This window comes from Panthera onca, chromosome E3, assembly GCF_046562875.1.
Source record: "Panthera onca isolate mPanOnc1 chromosome E3, mPanOnc1 haplotype 2, whole genome shotgun sequence".
NCBI lineage: Eukaryota > Metazoa > Chordata > Mammalia > Carnivora > Felidae > Panthera > Panthera onca.
In genome coordinates, this window is record NC_138354.1 from 40,852,911 (window position 1) to 40,873,275 (window position 20,365).

Sequence of the window (20,365 nt, forward strand, 5' to 3'; positions counted from 1 at the left end):
CCCATCAGTTTGAGCCCCGCGTCAGGCTCTGTCCTGACAGCTCAGAGCCTGGAGCCTGCCTCACATTCAGTATCTCCCACTCTCTCCCCCATACCCCAGCTCGGGCTCTCTCATAAAAGGAAAAAAAAGAAACATTAAAAATTAAAAGTCATTCCTAATTTAGAATCTGTGAAATTCCATCTATACCAGATTCTCTAACATGACCATCTTGATGTTTAGAGCTTATCTGAAAAGTCACTAATAATATCTGATGACACATATGTGACAAGGTCAGCATGCAACTTACAGGGAGCTTCACATCTGTTGTGAATTTACGACATGCATCCGTGGCTTATATTTCCAATGAAATGTGCTTTAGGGATACGGATGGATGAAATCATGTCCATCAGTCATGTGGGTCAATTTTCTACAGGACCATCATGCCTTCAATTAGGAATTGCCATCTCTTCAAAATGAAAAGAAAGCTGGGAAAAGGAATTGTCTTTGAAGGACGTAAGAGAAGACTATGGTGTTTTAAAGGGTTCACCTACCTTCTAGAATCCTCAGATTGGTTGTGGACAGGAGGCTAGCAACCCACGATTTGGATGCACACCGCTCGTTCCAGAGGGAGAATATGGACATTCTTATCATACACTTTTTATCAATATCAGCAGTTCAACTCTGCCAGGTCCAGACTGCCGGACCTGGGGGCAACACGATGCCTCGTGCCTGGGTTCAGAACATGAGGAACGCCAGCTGGTGGCGGGAGGGGGGAAATCCCACAGGGCCTGGGGCAGTGAGGCAGATGACCCCGGGACACCTCCCCACAGGGCGGGCTCTGGAGCTTACCTGCCAAAGAGCAGCACACTCTCCCTGAAGTCATCCTTCTCCATGACAGAACATAATGCTGAGCCCCGCAATTCCAGGAGAACTGACAGATGCCCATCTTTTCAATTGCAATGGCCTCTGCAGAGCTTGGCCCCAGGGATGTTGGAGTCTTAGAGTCATGAAACTATGATGCCCATGATACCAGCCCTTCCTGCCCCAACACTCAGAGCCACTTCACACATCCCCTCTCCCCTGGCCCAACTCGCCCCGTCCACATAACTGGACCAGGTCTCCACTTTTCACCTTGTACTTCCTCTTTGTCTCTGTTTCTCTCTAACTACACCTCTCTGTGTTTCTTCCTTTCACTCTCTCGGTCTTGCCCCAATCCCCTATCACTCATCCAGTTTCTCTCTCCTTACCTGTCTCTTTGTCCACCTCTCCCCAGGCTTCAGGCTATCTGCTCTGTGCATGCAGCCCTGTCCAGGAGCACAGGGCACTCCTGTCTCTCTCTTGCTCGTCATGTTTTGTCCCAGGCCCTGATCACAATGGAGGAGAATCCCCCATACAGCAGCTGCTCATATTGACATTTGCTAAAGCAAGGCTGGCAGCATGTGGACAGCCAGACATTTACCCTTGGTGGCCCAGCCAGGACCCCAAAGCTGCTGGAGGGCTGGCTGCTTCCCTAAGCTGGAAGGAAAAAGGGGCTCACAGGGTTCAGGGTCCCTGATGTAGATTGGATTCGCTGATGTAGAAGGAGCCGTATGCTTACACCCAACTCTCCTGGGTGGTGTCAAAGGAACCTATCTCAGACCATGGACCTCTGCCCTCCCCATGCCTCAATACGGTATCAGCGGGAGCTTTAGGGGAGCCCATGTGACTCGCCACAAAAATTGCATCATTTGCCCCCTTGGAGGCCACCTGGATGGCTGCTATTGGTGGCAGCTGGGAAGGTGGGCTGTGAAGCCGGGTTTGTCGACTCAGGATGGGGCGGAGGCCAGGGGATGGGGACCCTGTGCCACGTGCAGGGGTCCGTCCATGACCCTGATGGCCAGGCCAACGTGAGGGAAGCGACGTGACTGCACTGGCCGGAAGCAGGGCAGGGTGGGTGGACCATGCACAGTGCTGGGCCTGCCATGGGCTCTGCGGCCTCTGCTGCTCAGACGTGTCGTGAGAAGCGCATTCAGCCAGGGGTGGGCGGCCAGGGTGGGAGTCTGGCCTCCAGGGTGTGTGATGGGGAACCGGCTCCCCACCCCCCTGAACACACTCTGCTGATGCTCGGCGGCCTTCTCAGAGGAGCAAAGGCCTCCCTCCTTCAGGAAGCGCCCGAGTAGGAACGGTGGCCGGGGCAGGGGCGTCCTGGGCCCTGGGAGTCCGCCCGCCCTTGGGGGAGAAGATCTGCCCGCTGTGTCGCAACATGCCTGAGGCCTGGGGACCCGTGCTCTGAGCTGGGGGTGAGGAGGGGTGCCTCCCCGGACTCCGGGAGTGTAGGAACCTGCCTTGGGGCGTGCGGGGATCTTCCTCTGCTGGAGACACTGGCGGGGGCCTGTCCACGTGGCTGAGGGCGGCCGAGCCCCTGACGGCGTATCCAGGTGGCAGCCACCCCCGGCCTCAGCCTGACACCCGGCTGCCTTTCTTCCCCAACCTCCACCCCCCCCCCCCCAAATGGAGCATTGCCCAAGTCGCCCGCCCACTTCCAGTGGCCAAAACATAAAGGACCTCGGGGGCCCCCAGAGCAGAGACCCGTGGAGCCTGGCAAGGTAGGGGCGCTATCCCCTCTCACACAGCTGCAGAGGCCCCTGGCCCCCTCCGGCCCTGAGCTGTCCCTCCGTGCCCTCTCTCTTCGCAGATGCTGTGGCTGTTGCTTCTGACCCCCTTCTTCTCAGGGACCTGCGTCGTGGGGAGCCCAGGTGAGTCCTGACCCCACGGGAGTCCTCCCTTCCCAGAGGCTCCTCTAACCTTGTCTCCCGTTCCAGTCGCTTGGGGGCCTTGGAGCTGCTTGTCTCTGCCCTCGGGGGAGGCCTAGGTAGGGACGGGGCTCGGCCCCGGGCCCCAAGGCCTGGCCTCCCTCCCCCCTCATGTTGCTTCCCAGCCTCCCTCCCCCCTCATGTTGCTTCCCAGCCTCCCTCCCTGGAAACGAGCTGGTGGGCATCGTCGGGGGCCACAGTGCCCCCCAGGGGAAGTGGCCGTGGCAGGTCAGCCTGAAAGTCTACAATTATAACTGGGCCTCCTGGGTGCACATCTGCGGGGGCTCCCTCATCCACCCCCAGTGGGTGCTGACCGCCGCCCACTGCATTGTCTGGTGAGTCCCGCTCGCTGCCATCCACCTCTGGGTGAATCAGGAGGTGTGGGAATCCGGGCTCCAGGCGGGGCGGAGGGGGCCACCCTCGAAGGACCCGCCTCCATGGCTTCTTTGCGACCCCAGGAAGGACGCCGACCCGGCAGCCTACCGCATCCATGCCGGGGACGTGTACCTCTACGGCGGGAGGACGCTGCTGAATGTGACCCGCGTCATCGTCCACCCGGACTACATCAACGCCCACCTGGGTGCGGACGTGGCCCTGCTCCAGCTGTCACACTCTGTGAAATACACGGCTAACGTCAGGCCTGTCAAGCTCCCGTCGACCCTGCTTGAAGTCACCCCAGAGGACGAGTGCTGGGTGACCGGCTGGGGCACCGTCATGGTGCACCGTGTGTACGGGGTGGGGTTGGGAGGGGTTCGGGGCCCCGTGAGGCATTTCCCGACCTTGCCACACGGAGAAGTCCTGGCGGGTGGGCGGCTGCAGGTTCTGGAAAGGAATCGCCTTCCGACACCATCCCCCACCCACCCCGTGTGCGCCCCAATCGGGAGATCCGACCCCAGAGGCTGGAGGGTCCCTGAAGCACAACTGAGCTCGGGACCCAACACTGTGACGAGGAAATTCATATTCTTAGATTTTTCCAACTTATAGGAAGATATTGGGGGGGCGGGCAGAAACCCTCCCCATTCCCCCCGCATTTTCTTTCCGGTCTTTCCAACTAAAGGCAGAATCCACCTTCCGGGTCTTAGGGATTTAGAGGGAGATGCGAACCCTGCACCCTGGGGTCCCCACGGGAGCGATCCGGGCGGGAACGCAGGCTCGCGGCCGACAGCGGGGGCCACGCTCCAGCCTCCGGTCATGTCTCTCCCCCAGAGTTGCTGCCTCCGCCCTACCGTCTGCAGCAGGTGTCGGTGAGCATGGTGGAGAACGCCGTCTGTGACCAGCAGTACCACACCGCGACCAGCCACCGCTTGGCGGGCAGGAAGATCATCCAGGACGACATGCTGTGTGCGGGGACCGAGGGCCGGGACTCCTGCCAGGTGAGCCCCAGCCCATCCCGGCCCCCACCCCGCGCTGGAGGCCAGCCGGGGCTCAGTGCTCTCTCTCCTTCCTCAGGGCGACTCCGGAGGCCCTCTGGTCTGCAACACGACGGGTGCTTGGCACTTGGTGGGAGTGGTCAGCTGGGGCGACAGCTGTGCCGTGAGAAACCGTCCCGGGGTCTATGCTCGCGTCCAGACGTACGTGCCCTGGATCACGCAGCAAATCGGGAGGGGCCTCTGACCAGGGCCTGCTGGCCGTCTGCCCGGCTGGTCCCGGAGGAGCGACGCCTTCCTCCCCCCAGAGCCTGCTGCTTTAGCTTCTGCGACCCCGTCCCTGGGCTCCGCCTTCCTTCTGGCCTCCTCAGTGTCCGGGACTTCCCTGACTGCTGGGGGAAGGAGTACGAAGATGCCAGGGGGCGGGCAGGAAGTCCCTGGGCCCCAGGGTTCCTCGCTGTGCTGTCTGTCAAATTAAAGAGCTTGAGGAATGACCAGAGTGCGGTCAGTCTCTGTGGAGTGGGCTCTCCGTGGGAGCGTGTCGGCCAGCCCCGAGGTACAGGGGGCCGCGCTGGGGCTGGTGTCCTACCAGGCTTGGCAAGGGAGAGTGAGGATCTCAGGGTTGGCTCCACTCTGCGGCCACAGCCGCCAGCTCTGTCCTGCACCAGAGGCCACCACGTGGTTCCAACCTTGCATCCATTCCTCCTTCCATGCCCCATCTTTCCAACCATCCATCTGTCCATCCTACTTCTCTCGTAAGGCAAGGTCTCTTCTGGGAATTAACCAGTTGCCACGCAAAAGTGACCTGGATATGATGCCAATTTGTCCTCCCCTTTAGGGACGTGCTTGCCCATCTGGGTACCTTCAGGTGAGGGTCTTCGCTGGCTCCCCAGGGGGAGTTGGGTATGAGCTCCAGGTTGGGAGCTCCTGGTTGGGTATGAGCTCCAGGTGCTGGGCAGCAGGCGGAGAGAAATGCCCGGTAGGCAGCCGGGTGAGGGGCTGGAGACCACGGTGCCCCAGGGCCATGATGTGTGTGCGCTGCAGGGTTAGGAGGTGCCCTGAGCCCATGTGCCGGGCCAGGGTGGGGCAGGGAGGGCCCATTCACCTGTTGTGCAGGTGGGAAGAGGGAGGTGGGAGGAGGGAGGAGCTGAGGGGCAGGCTCCGTGGCAGGCCCCACCTGCTCCTTCTGGGCACCTGCAGCTATGGCTGTCCCCACCATTTGTGCCCCGTGGATCCTGTCCCGTGGACTAAGTGGCCGGCTCTGGGCCACACAGGCCACAGCAGGACCAGGGCGGCCCCGGGTGGCCTGTCTGTAAACCCACGTTTGTTTTACTCGTCACCTGGACAGGGGTCGGGATGGGTGTCCCCCACCTCCAGGAAGCCCTCCCCGGTTCCCGGGGGGCACACTGACTCGTCTCCTCTGTCCTCCAGGAGTCGGGTCTTCGGGGCCGCCCCGGAGGGTCCCAGCTCGAGGCCCAGAGTGAGCCAGGAGACAGGCCCTCGTGACAGGCGTCTGTGCCTGCCCACGCTGCCCACGTCCCTACCCCCGTGCCCGCTCGGGGTCCCGTGGTCTTCACCGCAGATCAGATGGGCACAGCCCCCAGCTGCCCAGCTCAGAGCAGGCGCTTCCTAACTGTCCGCCGTGTGGCCAGGGCCTGATGACAGAGCTGATTAGGGGCTCTGGGAGGGGGCTGGACTTGTCTGCACCCGGCCCCGGCTTGAGACAGAAACTCGGAGGGTCATCTGTGCCCCCCCCAATGTCTCTGGACACGGTGCCGTTTCTGCCACCTATTTGACAGGAGAGCAAACTGAGGCACAGGGAGGGGGGTCCTGTCCCTAGGTTCCTTCCTTCTCTGGCCCAGGGATGCCCTCCCAGCCTGCTGGGGCCTCTGGTTGCCCAGGGGACATGGGTCACGTGGGCCCACGTGGTGGCCTCCGCAGGGGGAACCCTCCTCCTTGCCCCCACGCCCACACTAGCCGCTGACTCATCTCTGGCTGCCCTCGGCCCTGACCTTTCCTGGTCTCGGCTGTGTGGGTTTGGTTTCCAGGCACACGAGAACCCCCACCCCTGGCCGCCCGAGGTGCGATTCATCTCTGATCTGAAGCTCTGGGCGTGAAGGAGCCTAGTCCCATCTTTCCACCCTCACCCTGTCCCCTCAGAGCCTTTCCTTGTCTTTCTTTGCGAGACGCGCCTCCCTCCACACCTCATCCGGCCCGAGGCCTACTCAGGCCTCAGAAAGTTCTAGAACTCATCACCCCAACAACGGACAGTGACAGCTCCTGGGTGGGATGAGGGAAGGTGGAAGGAGGACGGATTTCGTGGTTGTTTCTTTTTTTTACCTTGACACGTCCATATCCGCCAAGAGTTTCCAGGGGGTGCGTACTACACTTGTCATGAAAATAACTTCCAGGTTAAGAGGAAGGTGTGGCCTCCCTGCCCCCCTGTGCCGAGGTCTCACGTCACATGGCAGCCAACGGGGTCTGATGGGCAGAACCGGGGCCCGGTCTCCCGATGCCCCTCTGGCCCCTACCCTCGCTGGGCCCCTTCCCTGAGGGCTCGACACTCACCAGGGGAAGGTCCCGCCTCGGTTCTTCCACAGCCCCCCTCGATGTGAGGTCAGTTCTAGAAGGAGTAGAGCGCACGTGTGTGAACAACTGAGAAATCTTCAGTCTACAGGCACAAACACCTCCGGCTGCAAAAATGTTATGCCCAGAATTCGTGATCCCCAAAGACCACCAGGGAGCCGAGTCCGATGCAAAAGCAAAGAGCCTTTATTCGAGCTAGCTCGAGCTCAATCCCCTACCTGCACGGACGCAGCGGTGAGATACCAGGGAGAGAGAGCGAGTTTCAAAAGGACAAAGATTTTACTGGGGCCTAGGGGCCGTTGGTGAGGTAATGGCTGTGGCCTCAGCCGATTGGCTGGGGAAGGGTCCGAGTCCTGTGAGGCAGGTGAGCCGGAGGTTACTCAAGGGGAGGAGGCGTGGTCAAGGTGAAGGACACAGAACAAGATGCAGTTGCCCGGCATAGGCCCTTTCATTCCTCCCTTGTCATGTAGCTTTTGGACCCAAACATGGGACCGGCTGCATTTATGGTGACAAGGGCAACAGAGTTTGGAGGTTTACGCAAAGTTCTGGGAACCAAGTGTCCCTGGGGTGGCTCTGGGAGGTCTGATTAAGTACTGTCCCCGAGCCGGTGTCTATGATCTGCCAGGTGATGTTTTGGGGGCGTGGGGACTCCCGGCAGCAGGAGCAATGACATGCAGAGTTAATAGAGTTACGAATATTCGATGGGTGAGCTTTAGCGGGTCGTGGTGGTCCTGATTGATGGCTCATCACGTGACAAAGTCCTTCCGGATCGAGGAGGGGTCCACTGGCCGAACGTGGGTATGATGGACCCAGGTCACGATGCCATCTACTTTGAGAGCGGTGGGGGTTGTCAGCACCACGATGTAGGGTCCTTTCCAGAGCTGCTCGAGGTCTCTCGGTGGTGCCTCTTAATGTAGACCCAGTCTCCTGGCCTGTACTGATGAGGTGTCGGGGTCGGGCCAGCTTCGTAGATGGCACGGAGGCGCGGCCAAATGTCCTCGTGCGCCCTTTGGAGCCCTCTCAAGGAAAGAAAAAGTTCTTGATCTTTAAACTAAAGGTTGGGAATAATAGGGGGTGGCCTGCTAAACATGATCTCGTAGGGAGTAAAACCCAGTGTAAGGAGTGTTCCTAACCCGGTAAAGGGCGTACGGTAGGAGAGTCACCCAGTCCCTGCCAGTCTCCATGGTTAATTTGGTAAGGGTCTCTTTTAGCGTTCGATTCATTCTTTCTACCTGTCCTGAGCTCTGGGGCCTATAAGCACAATGTAATTTCCAGTTTGCCCCCACTGCGTTGGCTACTGCCTGTGTTACCTGCGAGATAAAAGCTGGTCCACTGTCTGATCCTACCATGGCAGGAAAACCAGACCCGGGTAAGATGTCTTCTAGTCACTTCTTAGCCACCGTCTGAGCCGTTTCATGCTTGGTTGGGTATGCCTCCACCCAGCCAGAGAAGGTGTCCGTAAATGCGAAAAGATATTTATAACCGTAATTTCCTGGTTTGACTTCAGTGAAGTCGAACTCCCATTGGGCTCCTGGTCTGGTGCCTCTGAGCCTGGTTCCTTTTTTATTTGATGTGGCCCTCGCGTTGGTGAGTTGGCAGGTCTTGCAGGCAGATACAACTTGCTCTATTCTGGTGTCCTGTTGGTGAATCTTGATTCTGGCATGTCGGATTAAGTCTTTTAATTTTCGGGCCCCCATGTGAGTAGACCGATGCATGTGCTCTAATATTGAGACTCCGAGCCGGTCTGGCAGCACGAGCTCCTTGTTAGGTGTATACCACCGTCCCTTTATCTCCTGGGCCATGGGGGGTTTCTTGATCCGCTGTAACTCCTCCTGGGAGTATTTGGGCAGGTCTGGTAAAACTGGGTCTCCCCAGTCCGATAGTTGTCGAGCCGTTGTCCAGCTCCCGTTAGCACCTCGGTGAGGGCGACGAGCTCTGCTCGCTGGGCTGACGTTCTGGAGGGTAGAGCCTCCGCCCATACGGTGTCCGTTTCGGTGACCACCGCTGCACCCACATACCTGTGTCCGTCTCGCACAAAGCTGCTGCCATCAGTGAACCAAGTAGCCTCGGCTTCGGGGAGGGGCCGGTCGGTCAGGTCCGTCCGGAATCCATGTACTCGTTCCAGGATTCCCGCACAGTCATGTAGTGGAGCACCTAGGTCAGGGTCGGGCAGCAGGGTTGCAGGATTGAGGGCTGCACTGGGGTGGAACCGCACTCGTGGAGGGTTGAGTAGCAGGCTCTGGTAATGAGTCACACGTGTGTTGCTCATCCATCTATCAGGAGGCTGTTTCAGGACCCCTTCAATGACGTGTGGGGTCGTGATCCAGATCTCGTGTCCTAGGGTCAGTTTGTCTGCGTCCTTGACTAGGAGTGCTGTCGCCGCAATAATTCTTAGGCATGGCGGCCAGCCGGCAGCCACTGGGTCGAGTTTCTTGGACAGGTAAGCCACTGGGCGATTCCAAGGGCCTAAGGCTTGAGTTAGAACCCCTTTTGCTATTCCCTGATGTTCGTCTACAAAGAGGTGGAAGGGCTTCGTAATGTCTGGTAGGCCCAGGGCTGGGGCACTTAGGAGGGCCTTTTTTAACTGATTAAAGGCAGTTTCTTCTTTTTCATCCCATTTCAATGTTTTCCCCTGTTTGGTAGCTTCATATAGGGGCCTGGCGATCTCAGCAAAACCCTCTCGCTGCGTATGTGAGCCTTCTTCGCGGATGCCCGGTACCCTAAGGCCCCCAGGGTAGCCAGCAGGTCCTGGGTCCCTCGCTCACAGTCTTTGGCCATGTCGGCAGCAATCAGGATGTCATCTACGTACTGTAGGAGGGCGAGGCCAGGGTGCTCCCTTCTGTACTCACCCAGGTCCTCGTGTAGTGCCTCGTCGAAGACGGTGGGCAAATGTTTGAATCCCTGAGGTAGCCGTGTCCAGGTGAGTCGCCCACTGTGGCCCTCCTCCGGATCATGCCACTCGAAGGCCAACAAGGGTTGGCTCTGGGGTGCCAGCAGCAGACTGAAGAAGGCGTCCTTTAAATCTAGTACCGTATTTCAGACCCTGGAGGGCGCCAAGGAGCTCAAGAGAGTATATGGGTTGGGAACAGTTGGGTGTATGTCCCTGACCCTCTTATTTACTTCCCAGAGGTCTTGTATCGGTCGGTAGTCATTTGTGTGAGGCTTTTTGACCGGCAGTAGGGGGGTGTTCCAGGCAGACTGGCAAGGAACTAGTACCCGTAGGCTTCATAGTCTCCGGATGTGTGGCTGGAGCCCCTTCTGGGCCTCCTGAGACATGGGGTATTGTTTGATCCTTACCGGACTCTCTCCTGGCTTGAGCTCTACCGGGACCGGGGTCCTGTGAGCAGCTAGTCCTATCCCCGCCCCGCCCTCCCCCGTCTCTGCCCAAACCGAGGGGAATTCTTGAAGCCATCTGTCTATATTATCCTCTCTCGGGAGCGCCTCCTGGTGGAGGCAGTATTCATCCTCCAGTGTCATGGTCAGGACCTGGATGGGGTGGTCCTTGCCATCAGTGACCTGAGGCCCCCTTGTCTGAAAGTTATCTGAGCTCCAATCTTGGTCAGTAGTCCCGTCCTAACAGCGGGTAGGGGCATTCTGGTATTACCATAAAGGAGTGGGATACCTGGCCCGGCCCCAAATCTACCGTTCTTTGGGTAGTCCATGAATACTGGCTCATACCAGTTGCCCCTTGGACCCAGGACTTCTTGCTGGCTAGTTTTCCTTGTGGGGTGCAGAGGACTGAATGTTGTGCTCCGGTGTTGACAAGGAAGTCAGCAGGGGTCCCCTCCTTTTTAAGACTTACCCTGGGTTTGGGGAGAGGGTCCGAACCCCGACTCCCCTAATCACTCAGTTCATCTAGCTCTAGGACGTTTACTCGAGCAGTCTTGCCTCCCTTCCCGCCGGCCCTTTTCGGACAATCTTGGGCCTAATGCCCTATCTTCTTGCAGTATGCGCACTGATCCTTCTGTAGCATCTGCTTCTCCCCACCCCCCTTGGTGGTTCCTTTACCTTTTCTTGCGTCATCTGCCAGCTGCCGGAGACGGCGGTCTCGTTCCTCAGGGAAGTCAGCATTGGTAGCTAGTAGTATTCTGGCCAGGTCTCGAGTCTGCTTACTGCTGGCCGCCGCCGTGGCACGAGCCTGCTTATCCTCAGGAGGCTCCTGGTTATTATGTACCTTTTCAGCTACAACCAGTAAGCCCTGCAGACTTTTTCTCCTAGTCTATCTATTTTCTGTAATTTTCTCCTAATGTCTATGGCCGATTGGTTTACAAAGGCCATGATAACAGCTGCCTTGCTTTCCGGAGTCTCTGGATCCATGGGGGTGTAGGCACGGAATACCTCCATGATCCGTTCTAAAACGGCAGCCGGAGATTCATCTTTTCCTTGTTGTACAAGTCCTACCTTGTCCAAATTGGTTGGCTTTCTAGCAGCCATTCGGAGACCCCCCGTTAGAGTCTGGCAGTAGACCCGGAGCCTCTCCTTACCTTCTGCCATGTTGAAATCCCACTGGGGCCGAGTTAAGGGGGGGAAGGAGGCATATATCTGAGCCTGGTTTGTGGTGGGATTCCCATCTGCGCCCGGAACTTCTTTTCGGGCCTCATTGAGGATTGTTTCTCTTTCTTCAGTCATGAACAGGACCTGCAAAAGCTGCTGGCAATCGTCCCACGTGAGCTGATGGGTAAAAAGAATCGAGTCTAATAAATCAATAAGCCCTGCCGGTTTCTCGGAAAAGTTAGGATTCTGAGCTTTCCAATTGTAGAGGTCACTAGTGGCGAAAGGCCAATAGTGATGCGGCCGATTCCCCTCCGCATCTGGGGGTCCGGTGGCTTGCAGGGGCAGAATAGTGGAGTCGGCGGCAGAGGCGGATTGTTCCCTCTGAGCCCTTTGTCTGGTAAGGGGTGGGCTTCCCACTGGAGCGTTTCCGCCTCCCGCTCTTGGAACAGCATCTGCCTCCCCGGATGGAAAGGATGGTGTTCTTCCGGCATCCTAGAGGGGTTATACGGGGGAGGAAAATTAATTCTTCAGTCCCCCCCTGCAAAGCAAGAATGGGTTTTGGCTGCGGAGGGAGTGGGGCCAGGAAGGGCTTAAGCCAAGAGGGTGGGTAGAGGGGTAGTCTGAGTCTGTCCCATAACGTCTGCCCAGTAAGTCCACAGAACAAAACAGAGAAACACAGAAACAGACAAACAGAGGGCCCTTAGAAAGTCTTCCAACTTCATGGAAGCAAAACTGAAAGCTAGCTTAGACCTTTGAGGGGATTCCACGTCCCTCCAGAAGGGAGGATCGGAACGTCTTCCAAAACTCCCGGCCCGTGGTCCTCCAGTGCGTCCACTTAGACCGCGTCGGGCACTACCAGAATTCCAGAAATGAGCTCACACAGAAAAGACGGAATGAACAGACACTAACCGTGGCCAGTCAGGCTCTCTGGGTCAGGGGTCCTCGGGGGTCTTGGAGACCCCGGGCCAAGCCCCCAAATGTTATGCCCAGAATTCGTAATCCCCAAAGACTGCCAGGGAGCCGAGTCCGATGTAAAAGCAAAGAGCCTTTATTCGAGCTAGCTCGAGCTCTATCCCCTACCTGCACCGACGCAGCGGTGAGATACCGGGGAGAGAGAGCGAGTTTCAAAAGGACAAAGGTTTTACTGGGGCCTAGGAGCAGCTGGTGAGGTAATGGCTGTGGCCTCAGCCGATTGGCTGGGGAAGGGTCCGAGTCCTGTGAGGCAGGTGAGCTGGAGGTTACTCAAGGGGAGGAGGCGTGGTCAAGGTGAAGGACACAGAACAAGATGGAGTTGGCCGGCGTAGGCCAGTCCTTTCAAAAAGCACACAAAACGGCTTGCGCCAACTGTGAACAACAAAGTGTTGACGCATCTGGCTGAAAATCTCTGAATGAGGAGAAGAAGGCCAGAACTCTGACAAAGAGGCACCGGGCTGCCAGAGGAGACACCCCCCCAGGCGGCGCAGGGGATTCCGAGCGAGGCCAGAAACGAGACGGGTGCGGGTCTCGAGCCGACACGGCAGAAGGACGCTGTTTGCTAGAAGACCTTCAAAAATTAAGGATCTCGGGGCCCCCGGTTGGCTCAATCGGTGGGGGGTGCGACTCTTAACCTCAGGGGCCTGAGTTCGATCCCCACGTTGGGCGTGGAGCCTACTTAAAGATTAAAAAAAATGAAAAGGATGTTAAAACTTGAGGGTCTGTTGGGTCTTTTCCCCATAATGTGGTCGTAAACGTCTTCTTTAAAAACTTTTACTGTTTATGTATTCATTTTGAGGGAGACCAAGAGACAGCATGAAGGGTGGGGGGGCAGAGAGACAGAAAGAGAGAGAGAATCCCAAGTAGGCTCCACAGGGGCCGATGCGCAGAGGCCGACGCGGGGCTCCATACCACTGACCGCGAGATCGTGACCTGAGGTGAATTGAGAGTTGGACGTTGCAACAGGGCAACGGAGACCCCGTCCTGAGTAAGGCAGGGACAAGCAGGGGTGGATGGCCAGGGGCAGGGGTTTCTGAACGGGCCTTCGCTAAGAGGGGGCATCTGGGGACTCGTGCCAGAACCAGCCGACAGGGCCTCTGCTGCGGGCTGTGGGGAGTGAGGTGGGGGGTGAGGCAGGGGTGGGGTGAGGGGTTTTCATCCCTGGTGAAGCCTGATGAGGTGCCAAGGGCACATAAAAGCCTTGAGGGCAGAGAGAGAGAGGTCTCCTGGTCCTAAAGTCTGTCAACTTGAACAGTTGAGCAGACTCCAGGTTTTGTCCAGCAACAAGTGGAATTAGACAGTCCATGTCAGGACAGAGAAGACAGAGAACTTCCACTGATTAAAAGGAGTTTTGGCAGCGGCTTGGGAATATTCCTGAAAGCCTCCATTCTGAGGGAGACCAACAAGAGAACGCTGGCTCTAATCGCCATAATCATTGACCCAGGAAACGAATGAGGGTGTAAGTCCCCCATACAGTTACAGTAACCGGAATGTATTAGGAAAAACAGTAAAAGGGTATTAGATTCCCCTTTGTTAGGGATGGCCTGTGTCTTTCTGTCTCCCAAACACCCTGGGTTAGGTCTTGGAACACTTGTATATATGGCTCAAGGTTGTCTGCAACTGTGCTCAGGTCCTTTTGTTTGCTTAGAATATTGCAACAAAAATGGACCCTTCATGGGACCAAATTCACCATGAAGCATTTTAGTCAACAGATACATTGAATGTGCCTTCCTTTCGAGGGGATGATATTTCATCTCTGACAATCCTGGGTAAGGAGGGCATGAGGGTCTCACAGGTGGCTTTTCCTGAGAAGAGCCCTCAGAGGGCAAGTCTGCAAGAACCTGCTTTTCTCAGTGCCTTTAAGCGCCAGAAGGTTGGCACCTAACTTACAGGTCTTACATAAGGAAATTTGGACCATTTACCCTCTCTTTTACAATATAGATCTAACTTTAAGACAGTACTGATTGAGTGCCTCCCTCAGGAGACCAGGAATCTCTATTCGACAAGAGGATCCTTGGAAGGATTTTCTAAAATAATGTGCAGATCCTCTGAACTTGAGATCCACGACCTACAATTTGACAACAGTAACGAAAATAGCAAAAAGGGGAAACGAATGATCCCCTGGCACCTTTTCTGTGCCGTGTCTGTGCTGGTCCTATAGCTGAGTCTGGAGGTACTGATCATGTATTCCTATTGGATCGGCTCCCATCCTCTTGATGGGCAAGATCTTCAACTGATCTTGGCAGAATCCACAGTGTACCTCCCGTCAAGATTCAAATTGACCTTGAAAACTTCTCCTTAGAATTAATATCTTTTCAATCACGAAGGCCTTCAAGGCATCCACACCTTACTAGAATGTTACAAGGCTCATGGTCTCATGATCCCCTGCAGGAGTCCACATAACACCTCTATTATACCTGTGAGAAAACCCAACTGCTGTGGATAGTATTTTGTCTAGGACTTCCGAGAAATAAACAGCACTGTAATCCCTCGACATCCCCTTCTTCCCAAACCTCACACTCTACCAACATGCACTCTTCCTGAAAGCAACGTTTTCACTCTAAACGACCCATGTGGTGTAGTTTTCAGCATTCTAGTTGATAAGGACAGCCAGTATCTTTTTACCTTCACGCGGAGGGAATGACAATGCATCTGGACTGCAACCTCCCCGGGTTCCACAGAGTGCTTCACGTTTCCCACAAACCTTAAAGGCTGATTTGGATGATGGAAAGTGTTTTTGCAGGCTCGACTTTGTTACAGTTTGTAGATGATTTGCGTCTCTGCTCCCCGGCTCGTGCCTCTTCACACGAAGACAGCACCTCCCTGGGAAAACTTTTGGTTTTAAATGCCCATAAAGTCTCCAAAGAAAAACTACAGTTTGCTCAAACTCAGGTTAGGTATTTAGCTCACCTGTTCTCAGAACAAGGCCCACATCTGGATCCAGGCACTCTCGACGCATCCACAATCTCTCACAACTGAAATCTAAGAGCCAATTACAAAGCTTTCTTGGACTGGCTGTCTACTCTCAAAACTGAATTCCAAACTTCTCTCTTAAGGCTCAGCTCAATGCAGGCTTTCAGATACCTGGGCATATCTGAAAAAGTAAAAAAAAAAAAAAAAAAAAAAAAAAAAAAAAAAAAAAGTAGTCGTTACTTCAAAAGCAACATTAGCGTTAGACACAAAGGGATCGTGATGAAAGGTTTAGGGAGAAAACATACGATTTCATGGTGCCGTACCCATGGTTGTACCCTCATGCTCATCAAATTATACCCTTTAACTTGAGGCTTTTTTATATGTAAATTATACCTCATTAAAGAGAGTTTCAAAACATAAAATACTAGAAGCAAATGTTGCAAAGTTCCTTTCAAATCCTGAAGTGCATGGGTGATATGAGTCTGTCTGCCCGTGTCTCAAAAATCCCAAATAATAAGACATTTAAAAAATTAATAACAGCAGAGTAAGCAGATCCTGAGCGCACCCTGTCCCATGTGTTCAACTACATAATATCCACATCCAAGTCCATGAACCAGAGAGCGATCCAAAGACTGGCAGAAGAAACTCCACACCTAAATAGAGAGAAGCTGCACCAGAAAGGGTAGGAAGGTCAGAAAGGTGGAGGCTGGCTGCCTGCAGAATGGGCAGAGAAAGTGAGCCCTCACCCCAGGGAGCTCACCCCGTGAAGACTAATCTGCATCACATTTGGCATTAAAACCCAGAGGGGCTGAATTCCCTTGAGTTGAGATCCTGGAGCTTTGGAGGTCAGCTGACCCAGCACTGGGTGATCCAGGAGGATGAGTGCTAGCCGGGTCCCTGCCTGTGTAGAGAGGCAGTGTCAACGTGGCATTTTACACAATGCCGAGGCAACAGGGACAGATGTATTCATGCTGATTCCTGAGTGTGTTGGAGGACTGACTTCTCCAACAACGAGGGAGCTCACAGGCACCATTCTTCTCCCCCAGCCTCCCAGAATAAGCATAGAAGCACCCACCAGAGGCTGAGGCTGCACAGACACTTTCTACCCAACCCGTTAGCAGTGCGCCAGTCCCAAGGGTTCACTGGGGGACTCACCACACCGAGCCTGCTGGTCTCAGGGCAAACATTCTTAAAACCACAAGGGCACCCTGTCCGACAGGCTGCATGCATAGCTGTCACAGCACGCTGCGTACATCTGCACCTCACCCAGCTGTACATGTCCAGGCACCCTCATCTGTCTCACCCAGCCACATGTCCCCAGGCACAGACATGCTCTGTGCATATCCTCACGTTCCTAGCTTTCAGGGCTGGTCCACAGCCCCCAGCCACCAAAGGACATCGGGAAATCTGGCATAGGACTAGTGGCCCTGTGCCATTTTGCTAACACTCCTGCCCTGTGCCCAAGTTACCCAGCGGGCATACCACCCCACAGCTGGCCTGCCTGGGTCCCACTGACACCCCTGAGTGTAAGCACAGCCCACAACAGGCACGCAGTCAGTGCAGACCCCTGCCGTGAAAGGAAAAGTAACCCAGACACAACAGCAGGGAGTGAGCGGTACCCACGCGATATCCTCCTGGTGGTCCAGGTCCTATAAATGGAGACGTGCACTGCTCAGGACTCCGGGACCTCTCTTTCAGACCGTCGCTAATTTCAAGATCAGAAGGCACAGCTGACTTTCTTAACACAGAGAAACAGACCCAGAGAGACACACAAAATGGACACACAGAGATGTTTATCCACAAGGAAAGACCTAGTCAACGTCACAGTGAGACATCTAAGCCAAAGAGATGAAGTAACATACCTGATACGGAATTGAAAGCAATGATCATAAGGATACTCACTGGAGTTGTGAAATGAGTAGAAGAGTGAGACCCCTGACATAGAGATAAGAAATGACACAGTACACATCGAGGACACGATAGAGGAGAAACACGCTAGCTGGAATGAACAGAGGGATGGAAGAAGCAGCCGAACAAACCAGTGACCTCGAAGACTGAGTGTTGGAAATGAATCACACTGAACCAAGGAGAGCACAGGATTCTGCAACGTGAGATGAGACTAAGGGAACTCAGTGACTACAGGAAAGATAATAATATTCATATTGTAGGACTCCCAGAAGGAAGAGAATTTGGGGCCGACAATTTATTTGAGGAAATAATAGCTGAAAACGTCCCTAATTGTGTAAGGGTTAAATTGTACTGTAGGGCTAACACTTAGCTTGAAAGATAACAACTTTGTTCTGACCCTGAAGGTCAAAAGATAACAACCTTGCTTTTACTCTTGTAAATCATACTTCATACTCTTGTGAATCAGGCTTTACCAATGAAGGAAACAAAACCTCAAAAAGAGCATCAGAGACAAGGGCAAGGAGATCCACTGGTTGCAACCTAGCGGCAGAAAGTCTAAAATAATCAACTCACTCGATAACTGTTTCTGACTCATCTGGCAACTGTTTCTAACTCATCTGGGAACTGTTTCTCTGTTCTGTTCCCAGATAACGATAAAACGATGTGGTCGGCTTTGACAACTCTGTACCCTGGCTGTTCGGGGCCACGCTCTTGACAAGAGTGTTGGTCCCGATCGGTCGGCCACACTTTTAACAAGAGTGTTGGTCCCGATCGTTCGGCCACACTCTTGTGAAGAGTGTTGGTCCTGATCGGTCAGCCTTGCCTCTCATTGTAATAAACTTTGTTGCAACTGTCACTGGTGCCCGTAGCATTCTGTTTCAGGAGTCGTGTGGATGCAACATTTGGTGCATTGGCCGGGAAAGTTAAAGGTCTGAAACAGGGCCCTTTCTGCGGATTGCTCCACCGACCCCTGGGAAGAAGCTCGGGATTGGGAGAGACATTCCCTTACAGGACCGTGATATCAGCATGTTTTCAGACGGCAGTAATTTTGTATTTCAAGGGCAAAAGTATGCCAGTGCTGCAGTGATGACAGACCATGAAGTTTTATGGCAACAGACCCTTCCCCCAGAAACTTCAGCCCGGCACACAGAGCTCATCGCACTAACAAAAGCCCTAAAACTTGGAAGAAACAAGTCAAAAGTGCCTTGGAGCTACCGATCTTGACAGAGCCCTTGCTTCCACCAGAGCCCAGTTACACTCCTAAAGATTTGGAGTGAATTTCAAGAAAAGGGGGAAGTAAGATGCCGGGACAAAAGTGGTTTCAGGATCCTGAAGGTAAGATACTCTTCCCCGTGGCACTCGGGTGGCGGGAGTGCTGGAGAAAAGAGAGACGCTCTCCTGCTCCAGGAGCCTGTAAATCCGGGACCATTTCAGACCTGAACCCTTCCTTGGAGGAAGACAATGGCTTTCTTTGTTGAATTGGATGAAAGCTGTGAATGGAACATCCCTGCCCATCTGCCGAGCTTTTCATGACTCTAGGACACAGGTGGCTCAAATGGACAATCCCGCAGAGTTAAACCTGTGTTCGGTTTGGGGTTATGGGTTGCCCTCCATTCCCAGGGCAGCAGAGGCACTATCTGTCTGTGCCCCATCTCCTTCCTCTACCCCTTTGTCACCAAGAAGCAAGGAAAGAAAATCTCTGTGAAAGTTGTAATGCTTCTAAGACTGTTGATGAGATGTGTGACTGTTTAAAGTAGATAAAGCTTGTGATTCCCACCCTCCTGTGACATCAACGTGCAGCCGCTGGTGATGAGGGAAGGAAGGAATCCAAGTTCACATACAGGCTGGGTTGCATAGGTCGCTGGAGGGAATGCCCACGTTGTGCCCAGGCCAGCCCAATGTGGCTGCGTGTTTGGAGCTGCACGCCTGTGGCCGGCAGACGGTGGGCATCTTAACTCCACTGCTAGGCACCGTCACCTACTCCCCATGGCTGTCTATGCCTCTACGCCAAGCCACCGAGGGCACTTCGTCTCGGGAGAGAAGGAGACGCTAAGCCTGGCAGGAAAAGTGTGTAATTTAGAGAAGGAACCAGAAAGTAGGAGACAGGTGTGTTGAAAGTAGAAAAAGAAAGATGTTGGACAAGAAAAGGGGCAATATGGAGGCCAGGTCTAAAGTACCGGTGCTGGGAAATCTTAAGTGGGCTGGGCTTCCGGCTCTAGGTAAGAACCAGGAAGGCTGGATAACCAAAGGTGCCATGGCTGGTGCTTAAATTTTCTGGGTTTATATAATGGTAAGTGTGGGGACTCATGGGGGACTTTATAAATGTGGACACAGGGATCAAGAACAACAACTGGCTCAGAGTTTATTCTCTTAGTCGCCCTGGCTCATATCACTGCTCACCGCCATAGCTGGGCCACTGCTATTGTTATTTCTCGGGTTAACTATTGGCCCATGCATTATCAATCGATTAGTACAGTTGTCAAAAGGCGAGTTGAGAAAATAAAAATTATGATTAGGTCCAACTATGTCCCCTTAGTTCCTAATGATGAATCAAGGGATTGATTCACTGACAAGAAAAGGGGGAAATGTAAGGGTTACATTGTACTGTAGGGCTAACGCTTAGCTTGAAAGATAACAACTTTGTTCTGACCCTGAAGGTCAAAAGATAACAACCTTGCTTTTACTCTTGTAAATCATACTTCATACTCTTGTGAATCAGGCTTTACCAATGAAGGAAACAAAACCTCAAAAAGAGCATCAGAGACAAGGGCAAGGAGATCCACTGGTTGAAACTTAGTGGCAGAAAGTCTAAAATAATCAACTCATTTGATAACTGTTTCTGACTCATCTGGCAACTGTTTCTAACTCATCTGGGAACTGTTTCTCTGTTCTGTTCCCAGATAACGATAACACGATGTGATCGGTTTTAAAAACTCTGTATCCCAGCTGTTCGGGCCACGCTCTTGACAAGAGTGTTGGTCCCGATCTGTCGGCCACACTCTCAACAAGAGTGTTGGTCCCGATCGGTCGGCCACACTCTTAACAAGAGTGTTGGTCCCGATCGGTTGGCCACACTCTTGTCAAGAGTGTTGGTCCCGATCGGTCAGCCTTGCCTCTCGTTGTAATAAACTTTGTTGCAACTGTCACTGGTGCCCGTAGCATTCTGTTTCAGGAGTCGTGTGGATGCAACAATTGGGCGAGGGATACAAACATCCACATCCAGGAGACTAGAGAACTCCCATCAACATCAACAAAATCAGGCCAACACACAAACATATTGTAACCAAACTTGCAAATTACAGTGACAGTAAAGAAAAACTCTTAAAACCGGCAAGACAAAAGACCTTAACTCAG

General features: G+C 54.1%; 1 protein-coding gene across 1 annotated transcript; it reads left to right on the forward strand.

The window, feature by feature from the left end:
• Positions 1-2,525: 2,525 nt before the first annotated feature.
• LOC144614796 (serine protease 29-like) lies at positions 2,526-4,481 on the forward strand. The gene is made up of 6 exons (XM_078440337.2): positions 2,526-2,564; positions 2,654-2,714; positions 2,926-3,106; positions 3,230-3,495; positions 3,978-4,144; positions 4,221-4,481. Exons 2-6 carry the CDS (start codon positions 2,654-2,656, stop codon positions 4,383-4,385), a joined length of 840 nt encoding a protein of 279 aa, XP_078296463.2. The 5' UTR covers positions 2,526-2,564; the 3' UTR covers positions 4,386-4,481.
• Positions 4,482-20,365: the final 15,884 nt, after the last annotated feature.

Bases quoted from the DNA above. Each gene is read 5' to 3' on its own strand.
- LOC144614796 (XM_078440337.2), top strand. From the start codon at position 2,654: ATGCTGTGGCTGTTGCTTCTGACCCCCTTCTTCTCAGGGACCTGCGTC. The intron at 3,496-3,977 runs GTGTGTACGGGG...TCTCTCCCCCAG, and splicing joins GGGCACCGTCATGGTGCACC to AGTTGCTGCCTCCGCCCTAC. The intron at 4,145-4,220 runs GTGAGCCCCAGC...CTCCTTCCTCAG, and splicing joins AGGGCCGGGACTCCTGCCAG to GGCGACTCCGGAGGCCCTCT.